Source organism: Rhinatrema bivittatum, chromosome 9 (assembly GCF_901001135.1).
Source record: "Rhinatrema bivittatum chromosome 9, aRhiBiv1.1, whole genome shotgun sequence".
NCBI classification, from domain to species: domain Eukaryota; kingdom Metazoa; phylum Chordata; class Amphibia; order Gymnophiona; family Rhinatrematidae; genus Rhinatrema; species Rhinatrema bivittatum.
The window spans coordinates 240,172,402-240,192,701 of NC_042623.1; the positions used below are offsets into that span (position 1 = coordinate 240,172,402).

Genomic DNA, 20,300 nt, shown 5'->3' on the forward strand with positions numbered 1-20,300 from the left:
TGTAAATAACCGATTCACATCTACTCTTTCAAGACCTCTCATGATCTTAAAGACCTCTATCATATCCCCCCCTCAGCCGTCTCTTCTCCAAGGTGAACAGCCCTAACCTCTTCAGCCTTTCCTCATAGGGGGAGCTGTTCCATCCCCTTTATCATATTGGTTGCCCTTCTCTATACCTTCTCCATCGCAACTATATCTTTTTTGAGTTGCGACGACCAGAATGTAACCAGAATTCAAGGTACAGTCTCACCATGGAGCGATATAGAGGCATTATTTTGCAGTGATGTTCTTTTGTATATTTATTTAACTATGATGTACTTCATGTGTACTATGTGACTTCACATGTCTCGTCTCATGTATGCCTTGAAATGTTTATAAATAAAGAGTTTGAAAAAAAAAAAAGCTAAATGTAGCCATCCAAAAAGTGGGTGGCCCTGAAAGCATTCCCAGGGTCAGGCAGAGGGGACTTAGCTGCCCAATGCTGATTTGGAGTGCTAAAGGCTAAATGTAGCTGATAAAGGCAGTACTAATTCTAGATGGCCACCTAGCTTTATGTGAATTTTCAGTCACAACTTTGTGATTGGTTTTAGCTGAAAATCAGTCTCAAAGCTGCCCTTTTGGTCCAGATGAAAGCTGTACATTTAAAACCAGAACAGTTACATTTGTCAGAATTTAATGCAATATTAAGAATTCTTTCCTCTGAAATATTGCCTTTGAAGAGCACATTTTAAAATGATATACAACAATTATCTTTACAACAAGGAAATAATGCGTGGCAAACTATTTACTGGTCAATATTATTCACAAATGTTTTGGTAAGTGCATACAATCACAAATGTGTCACACAGTTTTATATTGAATATACATTTATAAAACAATGGTATACATTGGAGTGCTTGTATATGCCATTGTTTTATAAATGTATATTCAATATAAAACTGTGTGACACATTTGTGATTGTATGCACTTACCAAAACATTTATTGTGAATAATATTGACCAGTAAATAGTTTGCCACGCATTATTTCCTTGTTGTATATTCAATTTATGTGTGTGCTGTTTATACTGCCTGCTTTGCGTGCTTTTAACAATTATCTTTTGACAGTGTCTTTGCAGAGCCAGGGATAAAGAAATAGAAACTGAACTACATTTTAAGACACTGGCAGAGAGAGAAATAGGGCGGCTTAAACAAGAGATTCTAAAGCTGGAAAATGAGCAGATCTCACTGCGAACACGGAAAAACAGTCAAGAAGTAAGGTTCAAGAATATAACCATATATGCATAACAAAGTCAAGTTTATGGCAATACTTTATCAAATATGTAGTAAATTATTGTCTCTTTAGACAGGATCACAAGCCAGCATTTCAGCAGTGCCACATTGTGTTGAAATGTATTTTTGCTTAAGATTTGCAATCAATAACAAGTTATTTGTTTGCAAGAAACTGTCTCATCAGATATTTTAATTGTTTGTGAACTCAGTCTAATAATTATTGTGTACATTAAAATGTAACTACCGGTACATCTTCTGTGTTAGTGTAATATGAGAATAATCCAGTTTTCTAAAACAAAATTGCCATTAATTCTTTTTATACTGGCTGCCAAAGTAAAGTGCTGCACTAAATTCAGTTGTGGTTCTTTTTCAATGTATGTGTATGTTTGATATATACCGTATCTCTATATATCTATATCTATATATATCAATATAGTAGAAAAAATGGCTGAAAGTTTTTTTTTATCAAAATGTTTCAATAAATACATACAGTTTAGCAAAAAGAACAAAGGGGAACAATACAAATTAAATGTGCAAAAATATTTTTTAATCATTGATTTTTAAATTTTATATGAACAAACATGTTACCCTCAAACATTTTTAAGAGTGATAGAATCACTGCATAGGGCTTACAAAAACATATTTCTAAGAACTCTCTTTTAAATGAGACATGGCCATTAAAAAGTTGTTTATTTTCCCAAAGAACTTGACGTTTATAAAATGTGTGCTGATTTCTACAGCAGTGGCGTAGCCAGAATTGATTTTTGGGTGGGCAAAAGGTTAACTTGGGTGGTCTGTAGGCTTGCAGGTCTGAGAGCTACTAGTTGTATTCTTATTGATAAATAATGCCATATACTGCACCCTACAATGACGTTGAGTAATTTGCAACAGCCATTATACATCATGCTGAAACTTTAAAATATTTTATCTCAATTATTTCAAGCACTTACCAGCATTAAAAACTCCTTATTGATCTTTATTAACTTATTTTATAATTATTGCAGTGTATAAATGCACAAGTATATCATGTAAAAAGTAAAGAAAATACACCATCAGATCCCATCAATCATGTAAGAAAACAAAATTTAATGTATTCTTTCATAAATCTTCTTTGCAGAAAGCTAGAAATCTTCATAACTACAATAAAATATCATTCCTGTTCGTACCCCAGATCAGTCCGTACAAATGTGGCCCAGGTCTTGGCCTTTCTGCAGGAGGGCTTGTCGAGCGGCTTGGCCTATAATTCTCTCCGAGTACAGGTTGCAGCCTTGGGTTGTTTCAGAGAAAGGTTGCAGGGAAGACCTTTAGCTTCGCATCCGGATGTATTGCATTTTTTGAAGGGAGCGAAGCATTTGCATCCAGTCTGTAGTCTTTGCCTGTCCTGGAATCTTAATGTGGTTCTCCTTTCGAGCCATTGCGCAGAGGTGGCGATTTGTTCGGCGACATGGATTTCTGAGCTCCAAGCCTTATCGAGCATGGAGCTCTTTTTGCGGATTTCTGATGATGGGGTCTCGTTGTGGGTAGTTCCTTCCTTCCTTTTTGCCCAAGGTGGTGTCAGCTTTTCTTCTTACTCCCAGAGTTTTCTCATCTGACACCCGATTCTCCCCATGTGATGGAACTTCATTTTTTGGATATGCGTCGAGTTCTCCTAAGATATCTTAAGGTGACTAATGGTTTTCGGACCGTGGACCAAGGAAGGGTGACAAGGAGACTAAGAGTACAATTGCTTGCCGGTTGAAGGAGGCGATTGTTTAGGCCTATATTTGTAAAGGTTGGCCGATCCCAGGGGGATTGCGAGCACATTCCACTAGGACACAGGCAGTCTCCTGGGCGGAATGTCAGTTGGTGTTGCTGCAGGAAATTTGTCGAGCAGCAATGTGGTCCTCTTTGCACAGTTTCACTAAACTTTTTATTGTTTGGATGTCAGGGCCCCAGAGGAGGGCGCCTTTGGGGAACATGTGCTGTGTGCAGGTCTTTCGGGATCCCACCCTGTGTAAAGGGGGCTTGGGTACGTCCCCCTTGTCTGGACTGATCTGGGGTATGAACAGGAAAGGAAAATTGGTTCTTACCTGCTAATTTTCGTTCCTGGAATACCACAGATCAGTCCAGACTCCTGACCCATTCTGATTATGATTATTTTTCGAAAGACCTCTTGATTCTGGATGCTGGGGGTGAAGCAGAGTTTAAGTTTGTTCTGCAGAAGATAATTGTATATAGTTCTCGCTGTTTTGAGATTTAAAATTCCTTTTCTTGAACATAGTTCAGGGGTCAGTTTGGTTGGGAGTTCCAACTTGTTCCCCCAGCTCTGTTAGAGGAAGGGATCTTGGTGGTTTGGAGTTACACATCTTGGCTTGGTTATAGGTCAATATTGAGGAACTGCAGGTGCACTCTTCGTTATGTAGCAGTACCTCAAAACTTTTCTTCTCTGCCTCCATCTGCTGGTAGGGATGCATAAACCCACTTGTCTGGACTGATCTGTGATATTCCAGGAACAAAAATTAGCAGGTAAGAACCAATTTTCCTTTAATCATTAGAACAGGTGCAGGGCAGAGCTAGGAGAATTCACATTACAACTTATGAAAAAAATATTCAAATTCTGGTACAATAAAAGAACTAACACTGTGTTTGTGCATCCTGCATCTAGCCCAGTACTGTGGCGCCTCACGGGGTTCCTCCCCGTGGGCGTGGTCATCTGGCACAGTAACCAAGAATCCACTCAAGCACCACTCAAATACCGCTTAACCATAACACCCACATACCACTTTCAGGCTCTCATTCTCACCCACACATACACACATTCAGGCTCCCATTCTCACCACACATACACACATTCAAGCTTCCATTCTCACCCACACATATACCCACTCCCAGGCTCCCATTCTCACCCACACATACACACGTACAAGCTTCCATTCTCATCCATACATGCACACATTCAAGCTCCCATTCTCACCCACACATACACACATTCAAGCTCCCATTCTCACCCACACATACAAGCTTCCATTCTCACTCACACACAAACAGGGCCTTTTCATTAGGCACAAGCTGCACAACCAAAGTCCTACCTCTGCTGCCATGGGGATGGGATCCCTTGGTGGCCTTGCAGCTCCGGCTTTCCTCTCCGCCATCACGGGAATAGCATCCCATGAAAGCATCGCTCCAACAGGCCTCTTCTGGTTGGGTCGGCCTGGGCCCAAATTGGGTGAGTCACTGCCCACCCATGGCTACGCCACTGTTCTACAGCTGTATACCTTGTTGTGGAAATGCTTTAAGTTTATCCAGAGAGTTATCTGTTTTGACTCATGATTTCTTAAACAATTTCTTGGTGCACAAATAGTGCTGTTGTAGAGAAATGAGCCAGGAGTTTAAGCCCTGCTTTTCTTAAGCTCGAGATGACATCGCTTTAATCAAAGAGGACTAATTGTATTCCAGAGACACAGGACAAATTTTATAACAAAATATATAATTTAGGAATGAAACAATATGCACAGCGTTCTAAATCCACCAGTTATCACGACTAGTTACCAATGGTATGTAATTCACAGCCTTCCTTCCTTCAATCTTGTCAGATAACTCTCCGGATATACTTAAAGCATTTCCACAACAGGGTAAGCAGCTGTAGAAATCAGCACAGAATGTATAAACATCAACTTCTTTGGGACATTAAACAACTTTTTTATGGACATTTCTTATTTAAAAGAGAGTTCTTAGAAATACGTTTTTGTAACAGTCATATGCGGTGATTCTATCACTCTTACAAAATGTTTTAGGGTAACACGTTTGTAAATATAAAATTTAAAAATCAGTGATTAAAAATGATTTTGCACATTTAATCTCTCTCTATATCTATATATATATATATATATATGTATGTATGTATGTATGTATGTATCTTGGATTTTTAACTCTTTCCCAATAATGCTCATTGCATTATTAGTGTTTATTGATACATTATGAACACATTTTCCCTTTATTAGCTGCTTACCTTCACCACACTTTTAAAACCTTTCTTTTAATTTAATTTATTTATTTATAACATTTCTAAACAGCACTGTCTGCACTTCTAGGCGGTTTAGAAGTAATATTAAAACTGTATTTCCAATCCCAATTCCCCAAATAGAAACAAGCCATCCCCTGCAGGTAATATCAGCATGCTTTGATTAAATGGAAATCAATACAAGAAAATAAATTATAACATTGTCTTTTAAGTAACAGTTTGTTCCACTCTAAAAACAAATCCCAGTGTATTGCCAGATGCTGACATCACCAAACAAATATAAACAGATTTAATTATTACTGCTGTAGCAGTGTGATCAGTCAAAACTTCCGCTTTGATATGTACAGAGTTTTATTTAATTTAGTCTGGCTTTTATTTAATACATTCTGAGATCCAAGAGTTAAGCACCCACCCTTTCTATTCAATTCTAAAAAAAAATTGGTAGTCAAGATTAAAATGACACTATTCAAATGATGCAATACAAAGAAAATTAGCAGGGTAATTTTCAAAGGAAAATGTAACTGTAACATTCTGTTAACGTGAGTAAATGGTTTCTGAAAATTGCTGTTAAGTGCACTTAATGCAGGTAAAACTAATAGCATATATTGTAGCAATTTAAAGGCATTTGAAAATTGCTACAATATGCTATTGAATTGTCAGTAGGTTTTATCTGTGTTAAGTGCACGTAATGGGGCGGATTTTAAGAGCCCTGCTCGCGTAAATCCGCCTGGATTTACGCGAGCAGGGCTTGCGCGCCGGTGCGCCTATTTTACATAGGCCTGCCGGCGCGCGCAGAACCCTGGGATTCACGTAAGTCCCGGGGTTTTCCGAGGGGGGGCGTGTCGGGAGCGGGGCCGAGCGGCGCGCCGTTTTCGGGGCAGGACGCTGCGTTTCGGGGGCGGGCCCGGGGGCGTGGTTTCAGCCCGGGGCGGTCCGGGGGCGTGGCCGCGCCCTCCGGAACTGCCCCCGGGTTGCGTCTAGGCGCGCCAGCGGCCCGCTGGCGTGCGGGGATTTACTTCTCCCTCTGGGAGGCGTAAATCCCCCAACAAAGGTAGGGGGCTTTAGACAGGGCCGGGGGGGGGGTGGGTTAGGGAGGGGAAGGTGAGGGGAGGGCGTTAGCGAATTCCCTCCGAGGCCGCTCCGAAATCGGAGCGGCCTCGGAGGGAATGGAGGTAGGCTGCGCGGCTCGGCGCGCGCCGGCTACACGAAATCGGTAGTCTTGCGCATGCCGATCCAGGATTTTAGCAGATGCGCGCGGCTACGCGCGTATCTACTAAAATCCAGCGTACTTTTGTTTGCGCCTGATGCGCCTACAAAAGTACGCGAGGGCGCCCTTTTTGAAAATCTACCCCACTATGGGTAAATGGACTTTTGAAAATTGCTACAATAGTATGTTCATTTACATTTTCCTTTGAAAATTATCTGATTATGATTTGTTAATTTTCAGCTCTCATAGAATGCTCATGATCCTTTGTGTACTTTAAAACAAGAAATGTTTGTGTAAAAAAGCAAAAGAAAATATAGATCTATTTAACATCGTAATATAGAAAATGTAATCAGATAAGTCTAGTTTGCACCGTTGCCCCTGTCTTCTTTACTCTAGATGTCACTCTTCCTTCTCCTTGTAACCACCTGCTGTATTTAAAAGATCTCCAAGCTGTCAGCCAGGTGAACTGCAGGTTGCTTCTTACCCGTTTTGTCATTAGCTGGAGAGTATAGCCAGGTTGCATTTCCATCCAGGTTGATACCCTCACCCAATTTTCCTGAAAGCATACCAAAGCATCACCATTGCTCCATGCTGTTTGATGTCATTATCTCTTTCTGGAAGCTTGATTCAGCCATACTATTGCTTTTGGTGTGTTGGCTTCATTGTCTCCACCATTTGAAACTATCATTCCAGGTAGTTGAAATATGTGTTTCCATGCTTGGACCAAGACCCAGGACATCCATCCATTTCTTTATCTTACTTTCCCTCTTCCTCTGTGCTTACTACCATCTTCCACATGCAAGCTTGATAAAGGTGGCAACCATTGGGGAATTGCGAGTTGAATAAAGTTGAGGCTGTGCTGTCAAGGGGGAGAAAGACTGCCATTGCAGTCTGGGCTATGTTAAGAGAGCTGCCTTCTTATCTGTGCTATCAGCATGGAGACAGAGAGTATTGCCATGGTCCAGAGTGCCAGGTGGGGAGAGAGAAGTGAATTGCCACTGCAATTCAAGCCATTTCAGGAGAGAGACCAACACTGCTGGTGGAGGGAGGGATAGAGGCTGGAGAGAGGAAAGGAAAGGGAAATGGGAAAAGAGACCAGAGGGAAGAAGGGAATGGTAAGAGGGGAAAGAGGCTGGAGGAAGGTGGAGAGAGTAAAGCGACTAGAGGAAAGGAGGTTAAAGGAGAAGAGGCTGGAAGAAGGATAGAAAGTAAATAATAAAACAGAAATAGAGGAAACCAGGAAAAGCATGGCTAGCATTGAAGGATGATTGCAAGGGGCGAGGGAGGAGAGTTAGCTACGTATGAACAATGGCAACTCACCCCAATGCAGCTGGAGTCATCGACAGCAAGATTTTGGTGGAATGCTTGAGCTTTGTCATGGTTTAGGTAAGCACCACCTTCTAGATATCCATCATCCTTCAGCAACCTCATATATTCTTTGACCCTCTTTCCTTCATAAATTGTGTCTACCACTGCTAATCAGTAAGGGGCCGATTTTAAAATTTAAGCTACGCACATGTTATAAAATCCAGGGTCTGCGCGCGCAAGGGGGTGCACACTTGTGCCCCTTGCGCGCGCCGAGCCCAAGGGGAGCCCCCGTTCCCCTTGGCTTTCCCCGTTCCCTCCAAGGCTGCTCCGATTTTGGAGCAGCCTTGGAGGGAACTTTTTTTTGCTTCCCCCCACCTTTTCCTCCCTTCTCCTACCTAACCCACCCCCCAGCCCTACCTAAATCCCCCCTCCCCACCTTATCTTGATGAGTTACGCCTGCCAGAGAGGCAGGTGTAACTTGCGCGTGCCGGCAGGCCATGCCCCGACACAGGCCGCTGTGTTGGAGCACTCGGCCCCGCCCCCAGTCCGCCCCTTTTTCGAAGCCCCGGCACATACGCACGTCCCGGGGCTTGCGCACGCCGCCGAGCCTATGCAAAATAGGCTCGGCACCCGCACAGGGGTAGGTTTTCGGGGGTTACGCACGTATCTTACGGCCAGCTACCAGCGCGCCATGCTCCGGCATAGGCCCCGCTCCCGGACCTTCATCACATCCCGGCCTCGCTCCCGAACCGTGGCCCCCGGCCCCACCCCCTGACCGCCCCTTTTTTGAAGCCCCGGGGCATATGCGCGTCCCGGGGCTTGCGCGCGCCGCAGAGTCTATGCAAGATAGGCTCGGTGCGTGCAGGGGCAGCTTAGGGCAGCTTTTCGATATAAAATCCAGGGTCAGCGCACGCAAGGGGGTGCACAATTGTGCAACTTGCACGCACCGAATCGCGCAGGCTGCCTCCATTCCCTCCGAGGCCGCTCCCAAATCGGAGCGGCCTCGGAGGGAACTTTTCAGTCGCTTCCCCCCACCTTCCCCTATCTAACCCACCCCCCCAACCCTAACTAAATCCCCCTGCCTACCTTTGTTTCAAAAGCTACGCTTGCCTGAGGCAGGCGTAACTTGCACACGCCGGCGGGCTGCCGGTGCGTGAACCTCCGGCACAGCCGCAGTCCCGGAGGACTCGTGAAAGCCCCAGGACATTTGCACGTCCCGGGGCTTGCACGTGCAGGGGCAGCTTTTTGGGGGTTTCGCGCGTAACCCTTTGAAAATCTACCCCTAAGAGTTTTAGGCTCGTCCTCCAAAAGCGCAAGTGCAATGATTTTCATAAAGTCTATGGCATCTGTGTTTCAGATAAGTCAGAAGGCCATGAAATCTCATGTCAGATGGAAAGAAGAAGAGTTGCAGCATCGTATGCTACCTTTGTAGTTGCTAAAAAAAACTGCTTACTACTTCATGCACTTTCTAAATGCCATATTATTTCACTTACATGAACAAGACTCAGTACATTGTGTTTAAACATTGAACTTATTGATTTTCCATATCAAAATTCAAGTTATACTTTATTTTTGTGAGAATGTAGCAATGATCACAGCTACATGTCTATGTGGCTAGTCATGAATAAAATACACAAGGCTCATTCATTCAGGCCACATTACTGTGTACTGTGGCACAAAAGACTTATATTAGACTCTGATGTCTCATGAATGGTTGGCAGTGTTCAGGCCCACAAAAGGAGAGAAGGTGGCTGCCACTACTGTGGTGACCTCTCCTGGGCATAGAGCAGGACTGAGGTCAAGTCTCCAAGGTAACTTTTATCCAGTTCATGGTACTGAGTTTACATGTGTTGGCTGGACATACTAATATGGGGAAAATATTTAAAGATAGCGATAAAGAAAAAAATGCACACACATACTGTTTATCTGTAAAATGATTTGAAGAAAAATGCTGTATTAAAAATAAACAAATATTGTTACCTTTTTCTGTTATGCTAATTATATTTTTCTACCATGACATTAGAATAATATATTCAAAAGCACTCAAAAATTTGAAGAGTTAAAATTGAGGATGAACTGGGATCAGCAAGCTTTAGAGGCCTGGCTCGAAGAATCAGCCCATAGAGATGATGATGCACTTACCATTCTGAAGTATTCCCAAAAAGATGACGGCAAGATAAAAGTAAGTAATGCATATGCAGTAAGCAAGGGGGAATGGATGTCTTGATAGTGAATGATAAAACTTGATTGGCAGCACATATTTTGTCTATATAAGGGCTCGTGAAATAACAAACATGAGCCCTTAACTATGGGCCTTATTTTCCAATATCGCATTGGTAACGCATTAGGGGGCGTTACCAATGCAAATGAGGCTTCTTTCGTGCAGTGGGGAAACATCGTGTGCGGCGATGTTTTCGCCATTCGCGAAAACATTAGCGCCGAACACGATGTTTTCCCACTGCACGATGATTCTTTCAGTGTTTTATCGCGGTGCACGATATTTGCCGGTTTCATTTATTGCGGTGCACGATATTTCCCACTTTTTGGAGATAGTTCCAGACAGCCTGTTTCAGGGGGGGAGGGAGAGAGAGAGAGAGAGAGAGAGAGAGAGAGAGAGAGAGAGAGAGAGAGAGAGAGAGAGAGAGAGAGAGAGAGAGAGAGAGAGAGAGAGAGAGAACCTTACTATAGTGCCTATGCCCTACATAGGTATTTGAATCCCTATGGGAGGGCTACCTACTAACTCGGGGTGGGGATTAGGTATGAGCGTCGGGGGTTGGGGGCCACTTTTGCATTCCACATGAGACCTACGGACAGAACAGTGGTCTCTAGTGCAGATTTGCTGGCCGTCGGAGTGAGGACGCTCACTCCAAGCGGAGATTTGGCTAACATTCTCTCCACCTAGCATGTTGTTGCCCAGGTAGAGTGTCCATCAAGCTAGGTAGAGAGAACGTTGCCCAAACCACTTCTTGGAGTGAGCGTCCTCACTCCGACGGCCAGCAAATCTGCACTAGAGACCACTGTTCATGTGGAATGCAAAAGTGGCCCCCAACCCCCGACGCTCATACCTAATCCCCACCCCGAGTTAGTAGGTAGCCCTCCCATAGGGATTCAAATACCTATGTAGGGCATAGGCACTATAGTAAGGCGCTCTCTCTCTCTCTCTCTCTCTCTCTCTCTCTCTCTCTCTCTCTCTCTCTCTCTCTCTCTCTCTCTCTCTCTCTCTCTCTCTCTCTCTCTCTCTCTCTCTCTCTCTCTCTCTCTCTCCCCAGAACTATCGTGGATGGCGATAATCCTTTTCTGGCCCGTAGCGCAGTCTATAACGCAAAGTTGGAGTTGTAGTTAAAATCCGCGATAGCAGAGAATCGCGTTAACAGCTGTTAACGCGATTCGCGAATTTATCGCACGCGGTAAAGTGCTTTGAAAATGAGGCCCCATATTTGTTATCTGGGTGGGTTTTTCTTTCTATGGTATTTTTGATTGTATGTTTTTATGCCATTAAAGAGATTTAAAAAAAAAAAAAAAGGTAAGAATCTAAGATGTGTTCATTTATTCTAGAATGATGCATCATATTTGTTGTGGTGCTCTGCAGAAGTGTGTCAGCTGTTTCTCGAAAAAAAGGTTTAAAATGCATAAAAAAATTGGAAAGTCTTAGAAACATAGAAATGATGGCAGAAGACCAAATGGCTGCCCAGCAAGCTTTCTTATTTTTCTCATACTTATCTGTTACTCTGACCGCTGAGGTCAGGGCCCTTATTGGTAACTTTTTGGTTCTAATTTCCTTCCACCCCCACCATTGATGTAGAGAGCAGTGCTGGAGCTGCATCAATGTGAAGTAACAAGCCTAAATGGTTAGGGATAGTAACCGCCGCAATAAGCAAGCTACTCCTATGCCTATTTGTTTACCCAGCCTGTGCAATTTAGTCCTTGTTGGTTGTTGTCTGAATATAAATCATCTTTTCTTCATTCCCTCCTGCTGTTGAAGCAGTGAGCTGCGCTGTATATGTATTCAAAGTGAAGTATCAGGCTTGATTGGTTCAGGGTAGTAACATCCGCAACGAGCAAGCTACTCCCACGCTTATTTGTTTTTCCAGCCTGTGCGATTTAGTCCTTGTTGGTTATTTGAATATAAATCCTCTTTTCTTCGTTCCCCCCTGCCATTGAAACAGAGAGCTGCTTAGATATGTAATGAAAGTGAAGCATCAGGCTAATTTGGTTTGGGGTAGTAACCGCCGCAACAAGCAAGTTACTCCCACGCTTATTTGTGAATGCAGATCTTTTTTCCCACATTTCCCCTTGCTGTTGAAGCATAGAGCAATGTTGGAGTCGCATTAACCTTGTGTATGTTTATTGAATAAGGGTATTTATTTATTTATTTGAATTTTTTCTATACCGGCATTCGCTATGGGAATCGCATCATGCCGGTTTACAATTAACAAGGTGTGACAAACTAATATAATAAAAACATTAACAGGTGCTAAAAGAGAAAGTAGCAGTTACAATAAAACAGGGACATAATACAACTTGGAACGGTGAAGAGGCGATAGGCTGTTTTTTTCCTCTGTTAAATTACTATGTAAGGAGTAGTAGCTGTCATTCCCGCAAGCCACCCCCATGCCTCTTCTCTCCATTTCATTTACATCCTCAAGACTTTATGGATCCACAGCGTTTATCCCACGCCGTTTTGAAATCCTTCACAGATTTGGTCCTCACCACTTCCTCCAGAAGGGCGTTCCAGGCATTCACAACCCTCTCCGTGAAGAAATACTTCCTGATATTGGTTCTGAGTCTTCCTCCATGGAGTTTTAAGTCATGACCCCTGGTTCTGCTGATTTTTTTCCAACGGAAAATGTTTGTAGTTGACTTTGGATCATTAAAACCTTTCAAGTATCTGAAAGTCTGTATCATATCACCCCTGTTCCTCCTTTCCTCCAGGGTGTACATATTTAGATTCTTCAATCTCTCCTCATAAGTCATTTGATGAAGACCCTCCACCTTTTTAGTCGCCCTTCTCTGGACCACCTCCATCCTGTCTCTGTCCCTTCTGAGATATGGTCTCCAGAACTGAACACAGTACTCCAGGTGAGGCCTCACGAAGGACCTGTACAAGGGGATAATCACTTCCCTTTTCTTACTTGTTATTCCTCTTTCTATGCAGCCCAGCATTCTTCTGGCTTTAGCTATCACCTTGTCGCATTGTTTCGCCAACTTCAGATCGTTAGACACTATCACCCCAAGGTCTCTCTCCTGCTCCGTGCACATCAGCCCTTTAGCCCCCATCGAATACATTTCTTTCGGATTTCCACACCCCATATGCATGACTCTGCACTTCTTGGCATTGAATCTCAGCTGCCATATCTTCGACCAGTCTTCCTGCTTCCTTCATCAGCCAATGATCTCACTAACACATGGACTTTGGGAAGGGGAAGTACAAATAGAATACTGAAAGAGAAAATCATTGTGGCATTATGCAGTCATCCACAAACGGTTCGATGTAACAAGGCGTGCTCAGAAGATGCACACTTACTTGTGTACATATTTTGTGCGCAAACAGTAATCCTGAGGCAACAAGGAATATATAGTTGCACACAAAAAATGTGCACATGGAACAGTGCCCTGGCATGGAAATTCTTTGCTAATGAAGGCATTAGCTGTTACCATCTCCACCACCACTACCACACCAATGTAGAGATGTGCGCTGGCTTAACTCAGGTTTTCTAAGCACTGGACATTTTAATCCTGGTCAGAGATGGAGTAAAGTTTGCAGGGCTAATGTAGGTCTGTGGGCAGAACAAGATGTTCTGCTTCCGGGATCTGTAGTTAGGATTTATGTGCATAAAAAATATATTTTTGGTGCAGAAAGCATTTCTGGGTGCATAAATCATATTTTCCCTGTACATACTAGGATCAGTCCAGAAAAGTGGGTTGTGAATCCCTACCAGCAGATGGAATCAGCGAGCAAAACCTTGGGCACTGCCATATATACTCTAGTGCCACCTGCAGTGCCTCAGTATTTCTCTGACTCCAGCAGTCAGTTAGGGATACACCTGCAGTCTTAGTGGTTTTTGTGTAGATTTTTTCAGTTTAGATAGAATTTTTTTCAGTTCGGGCCTTCCTCCTCAGTTTGGGCCGCATGGGGGTCGCGCTTTTTCGTTGGGCCCGCGGTTTTCGCTGTCAGCCTCCCGGGGGTGCGTGGGACAGTAGCGCTTCTCTGGGTTTTTTTGGCCTTCCCGATTTGGGCAGTGGCCTGAGAGATGGAGGGCTCGACGGAAGCGATAGTGCTCTCCCGCGGGGAGGGTTCTGAGGCCTCTCGTCACAGTTCGGGGGGAAGAAGCTGCACCCCCCCATTTTGGCCCCGGTGGGGTCTGATCTCAGCCTTGGGGCTGCCGATTCCGCACCTGGTGATCCCCAGGTGGGGGAGGGGGACCCGGAGGGGGTTTCCCCTGAATTTATCTTGCTGATGCACCAAGCCTTTTTGACAAGGAAGCATACAAGCATTTAAGAGGCAGGGGCAACCGGGGGACCAGTCTGAGCCGCCTGCCAAGCTGGGGCGGAGCTTGGAGCCGCAGCTAAGGTCCACAGAGTGTCCCCGTACAGGGGGAGGAATCCCGGGATCTGGCTCCTGGGGCAGGGGCTGCGTCAGTCTCAGCCATGAGTCCAGTGGATCTGGATCTGGTCCCGGATATGGGAGAAGGGGATCCAGATAACCTGGATGGGGACGACGACAGCCAGCCTAATGAAGGTGACAAGCCCCGTGTGGTGCGTCTGTTTAAGAGGCATGAGCTGCGTTCGCTTATCCCTCAGGTGTTGGATATCCTGGGGCTGAAGGTTTCCCAGGAAGAATCAGACAGTGAGGGAGAGAATCTGTCCTTGAATCTGTCCTTAAAAATTCCGAAGATGGACGCGGCGGTTTCCGCAGTTACAAAGAAGACCACAATCCCGGTTGCGGGAGCGGCCGCTTTGAAGGATATGCAGGACCGTAAGCCCGGAGATCCAGTTGAAGCGCATCTTTGAAGTAGCGGCCTTGAGCTTGCGGGCGGCAGTGTGTGCTAGTCTCATGCAGAGGGTGTTCCTCTGCTGGGTGCAAGATTCTAATTCCAACTCCGGGGCCACTGGCGGAGAGGCTCTGCGTTCAGCCAGATTAGAAGTGGGAATAGCATATGTAGCCGATGCGCTGTATGATCTCGTTCGGACCTCGGCACGGAATATGGTGTCCATTGTGTCGGCACGTCTCCTCCTCTGGCTTCGGAATTGGGCAGCGGATTTATCCTCCAGCTTTGCAATCTCCCCTTTAAGGGCAAGCTCCTCTTCGGAGAGGAACTTGATCAGCTGGTTAAGCTGCTGGGGGAGTCTAAGGGCCATAAGTTACTGGAAGATAGGAGACCGTCTAAGAAGGTTTTTCCCTCTTGGTCTTGCTTTCGGGAGTATTGCTGTTTTCGTTCCGGCAGATACTCTGCATCTTCGGCATCCAAACAGGCTCCAGGACGTCAGCAGCCCTTTTGCAGGGGTTGTCGCACTGGCAGAGACTCGGGAAGTCTGGGTGCCGGAACCAGTAAACCCGCATAATGAAGCCACGAGTCCCCATTCCGTCGTTGAAGCTGTCGGTGGCAGATTACCCAACTTTTACACGGAATGGGAAAGGATTACCTCGGACTACTGGGTCCTGGAGGTAATCAGGAATGGCTAAGCTCTAGAATTTTCATGACCGGTGAGGGAGGTCTTTGTGGAATCCCGCGTGGCCTCTTAAGCCAGACGCGATGCGGTCCAGATAACTCTGCACGGCTTCTCGAGCTGCGAGCGATTGTCCTGGTTCCGAATACGCAGCAGGGGCAGGGAAGATACTCCGTTTACTTTGTGGTTCCCAAGAAGGAGGGCGCGTTTCATCCTATCCTCGATCTTCAGAAGGTGAACCGCTGTCTTCAGATCCCTTGTTTTCGTATGGAAACCCCGAGGACGGTAATGGTGGCTGTCCGGAAGGGGGAGTTTCTAGCCTCCCTGGACCTCACAGAAGCATACCTGCATATCCCCATCAGACTGGATCACCAGCGGTTTTTGCGTTTCAAGGTCTTGGGACAGCATTTCCAGTTTCGAGCCCTTCCTTTTGGTCTCGCAATGGCCCCTTGGACATTCACCAAGGAGATGGTGGTTGAAGCGGCCTTTCTTCGCAAGGAGGGGATTTTGGTCCATCCTTACCTGGACGACTGGCTAATTCGTGCAAAGTCCCAGGAGAACTGTGAGAGATCGGTGCGCATGGTGATGATGACCTTACAGTCGCTCGGATGGGTCATAAATGTGCAGAAGAGTCACTTGGAACCCACGCAGGAGTTGATTTATTTGGGAGCGCGGTTCGACAAGTTACGCGGAAAGGTGTTTCTGGCACCGGACCGGGTGACAAAGTTACAGGACCAGATCCATTCTCTCATTTGCAGGCAGAACCCCACAGTGTGGCATCACCTTCAGGTATTGGGGTCCATGGCTTCCACCTTGGATTTAGTGCTGTGGGCTTTCGCTCACCTCCGTCCATTACATCGAGCGCTGTTATCCTGATGGAGTCCGGTGTCCAAGCAATTTCACCTGCTGATGCCATTGCTTCCGAAGTCCAGGCTCAGCCTGTCGTGGTGGCTATCGCATGTCAGTCTGGAGTGGGGGATGGACTTGGAAACACCGAACTGGCTGATAATCTCCACTGATGCCAGCTTATCCGGTTGGGGAGCAGTGTATGCAGACAGGTCCGCCCAAGGCCTCTGGTCTCCAACGGAGGCCTCCTGGTCCATCAATCGACTCGAGATGTGGGCGGTTTGGCTCGCTCTACAGACGTTCCTGCCCTGGATTCGGGGCAGAATGGTGAGCGTGTTCTCCAATAATGCGATGACGGTGACTTACATCAACTGAAAAGGCGGGACAAGAAGTCAGGTGTAGCACTCGAGGCGCGCCTTCTATTCACCTGGGCGGAAAGGCATCTAGAAGGGATTGCCATGTCGCAGGGGTGGAGAACGTACAGGCGGATTTTCTCAGCAGGCAGCAGCTCGATCCGGGAGAGTGGGAACTGTCCTCCGATGCCTGGAACCTCATTTGCGCCAGGTGAGGCGTTCCGCAGTTGGATTTGATGGCAATGCGAGTGAACGCAAAGACGGAACGCTTCTTCAGCCATCTACGAGGGCAGGGCTCCGTGGGGCTCGTCGCTCTAGTGTGCCCCTGGCCCACGGGAATTCTACTGTATGCCTTTCCTCCCTGGCCCCTCATCGGAAGGCTTCTCTGGTGCATAGAGCTCCATCCAGGCAGGGTGGTGCTAGTAGCTCCAGAGTGGCTGCGTCGTCCGTGGTTCATGGATCTGGTTTGCTTGGCTCTCGAGGGACCATTACAGCTCGCATATCTACCGCGACTACTTCGGCAGGGTCCGATATTCTCAGATCGGGAGGATCTCTTCTTTCTCACTGCTTGGCTTTTGAGAGGCGACGTTTACGCTTGAAGGGCTATTCCGAACCGGTCATTTCTACACTCCTGCAGGCGAGACGCCCAGCCACTTCTATGGGCTATATGCGAGTGTGGAAACTGTTTAAGGCATGGTGTCAGCAACGCTCCTTAGCCCCATTAGCAGTGAATGTCCCTCAGGTCCTGGATTTTCTGCAGCAGGGCCTCACGAAGGGGTTAGCGTTCAACTCCCTTCGGGTTCAAGTGGCGGCTCTTGGTGCCTTGCTTGGCAGGTTTGCGGGCGGTTCGCTGGCTGTTCATCCAGACATTGCTAGGTTTCTCCAGGGGATTAAACACTTACGGCCTCCCATCCATTCGGTATGTCCTGATTGGAGTTTGAACCTAGTTCTTCGGGTGCTCTATGGACCCCCCTTCGAACCTCTCTGCAGGGCGTTGTTGAAGGATTTAACTTTAAAGACTTTTTTTTTGGTGGCCATTTGCTCGGCTCGTTGTATTTCTGAGTTACATGCTTTGTCTTGTCGGGACCCATTTCTTCGCATTTCCGAGGATAGGGTGTCCTTGCGCACGGTTCCATCCTTCGTGCTGAAAGTGGTTTCAGCGTTTCACGTCAATCAAATGGTGGAGCTTCCGGGCTTCCCTCAGTGGTCTCGTGAAACCTCCCAAGGCCGAGATCTACATCTGTTGGACGTGCGGCGCACTTTGCTACGTTACCTGGAGGTTACTAATGACTTTCGGAGGTCCGATCATTTGTTTATTCTTTTTGGTGGCCCAAAGAAGGGGGACAAGGCGTCTAAGGCTTCCATCTCTCGTTGGATTAAAGAGGCCATTTGTTCGTCATACATAGCCCGAGGGCGCCAAGTTCCATTGGGTCTCCGCGCTCATTCCATGGCAGAATGTCAGTTACTGTCGCCTCAGGAAATCTGCAGGGCAGCGGTGTGGTCTTCCTTTCACACTTTCACTAAGCATTATCGTCTGGACTTGCATGCTCCGGAGGAGTCTTCCTTCGGTGAGAGTGTTCTGCTTGCGGGTCTTTCGGGTTCCTGCCCAGTGTAGGGGGGCTTGGGTACATCCCACTTTTCTGGACTGATCCTGGTGTTATTAAAGCTCTGTTGTTAAAGCTGGGAATTAGCAATCTGTTATTAAAGCTCTGTGTTAAAGCTGAGAGATAGCAATCTGTTATTATTTAGAATAGTTGTGGATGGATCCTTGGACCAGTGGCAGGTGACCACGCCCTTGGGGGAGCTCCCGAGAGGGACCACTGGTCAGGCTTAGTGTAGGAGACCGACACAATCTAGTTCTTTTATTAGACAATATAGTAAACCACCAAAGGTGGCAGTAGTGAGCTGAAAGTGCCCAGCTGGGCTGCAGTCCCTCGGGTACTGGAACAGCGATCCCAAGGTGGCTGAGCTGTAGAGAAACTAAGAAAGTGAGTAGATAGGATATGCAGAGTTCTGGAACAAGTCCTTGGTGATAACACTCTCACCATAGTCTCTTGAGGCAGCCCAGGAGTTGGAATGCAGCAGGCCCTCGAGGAGCGAGTACCTGGTCCCAGGGAAAGCTCTGAGAGATAGATGGAAACTCACTAATGTTGTAAGCAGCGATGACTTCTTAGCAGAAGTGGTATTCAGGAGCTGGTCCGAGACATGGGCCCTTGAGGAGCGAGTACCAGTTCCGGACTGCGACCTGAAAAGAAAAAGAGAGAGCGAGGCCCCCGAGGAGCGGGTACCTCTAGTGAAGTCCAAGGAGGCAGAGTAGCTAGGTTTGCGGAGAGCGAATCCCATCCACAGCGACCTGGAAGAAGCGAACCCTTGCTAACTCGTTTTGTTAGCGAAAACTGAGACCTTAAATATCTGGAACTGATGACGTCATCTCAGGGGGACGCCCCTGAGGTTTGCGTCAACGCCGGTACAACAGTCGGGCTGCGCGCGCGTGCCCTTAGGCATCTGGTCAACATGGCGGCTTGCAGCATCGAGTCGGTCCGGGAACGCTGGAGGAGGATGGCCTGGAGACGCTACAGCAGCTAGCCTTCCATCAACCCCGGGGGGAGTCGCCAACGAGGTAAGGTGGGCAGAGCAGAGATGTCTGATAGCGACGGACATAACACCTGGTACGTACAAGGAAATAAAAATTGGTTCTTACCTGCTAGTTTTTGTTCTTGTAGTACTCAGGATCAGTCCAGATGCCCGACCCTTTCTTCAGCTACCAAAGGACAGCATTACTGAATTTTTTTCTCTCTCTCTGTTGCTTATTGCACGGGGCTCCGTCATTTTTCAGCCATGGTTTATGAAGCAGTTTTTTCGTAGTTGGTTTGGTTAACTATGTTCTACGGATGAGGGTCTGTTCCATTTGGTTAAGGTTCCCCTCGTCCGTTCTTTATGATAATTTGGTACCGATGGGCTTGGGTACAGGTCAATACTGAGGGACTGCAGGTGGCACTAGAGTATATATGGCAGTGCCCAAAGTTTTGCTCTCTGACTCCATCTGCTGGTAGGGATACACAACCCACTTTTCTGGACTGATCCTGAGTACTATAGGAACGAAAATTATCAGGTAAGAACCAATTTTCATGTATACACACAAAACAAGCCTAAATCATATTTTGTGCATATAAATTCTGTCCAAGAGACTCCCCCTGCCACTTGAGTTAAAAATATGATCAGTCTGTGCTGAGCAAACATTTTAACTCAGGTTTGTGCATGTATTTTTGTGTTGTGCACATTTTTAACTCTGGATGCTTTAGTATACCACTTCTTAGTGTTCAGAAAGGTGAATCCAAAACCACTACCAGCAGATGGAGATGGAGCAAAGCTGACATCATGGTATATATATACCCCTGCAGTGACATCAGCCTGCAGCAGATGGTGAACATGCATCTCCCTACTGGGGATTGCTTTTAGAAGGAGAAAACAAGAAGGAAATTTAATTTGCCCCACTCTTCTGTGGTGATACCATATGGTCCCTCCCTCAGTTGAGAATTCCTGAGGTGATATCTTTGGATCCCTCCCTCAGATGAATGCCTTGGTCTGGTAGTTGGTTTTCAGCCGGCGTGGACTTAGCTAATAAAAAAAAAAAAAAGCTGAAAGGCAG

The 20,300-nt window shown here is 46.2% G+C and overlaps 1 protein-coding gene across 1 annotated transcript in view; it reads left to right on the plus strand.

Annotated features, from left to right (window-relative positions):
• CCDC39 (coiled-coil domain containing 39) overlaps nt 1-20,300 on the plus strand; it is a 294,107-nt gene that overhangs the window by 21,661 nt on the left and 252,146 nt on the right. Inside the window, exons 3-4 of the mRNA XM_029616381.1 lie at nt 1,105-1,251; nt 9,808-9,966. Of these exons, the coding sequence (XP_029472241.1) occupies nt 1,105-1,251; nt 9,808-9,966 (306 nt within the window). The remainder of the gene's footprint in view (nt 1-1,104; nt 1,252-9,807; nt 9,967-20,300) is intronic.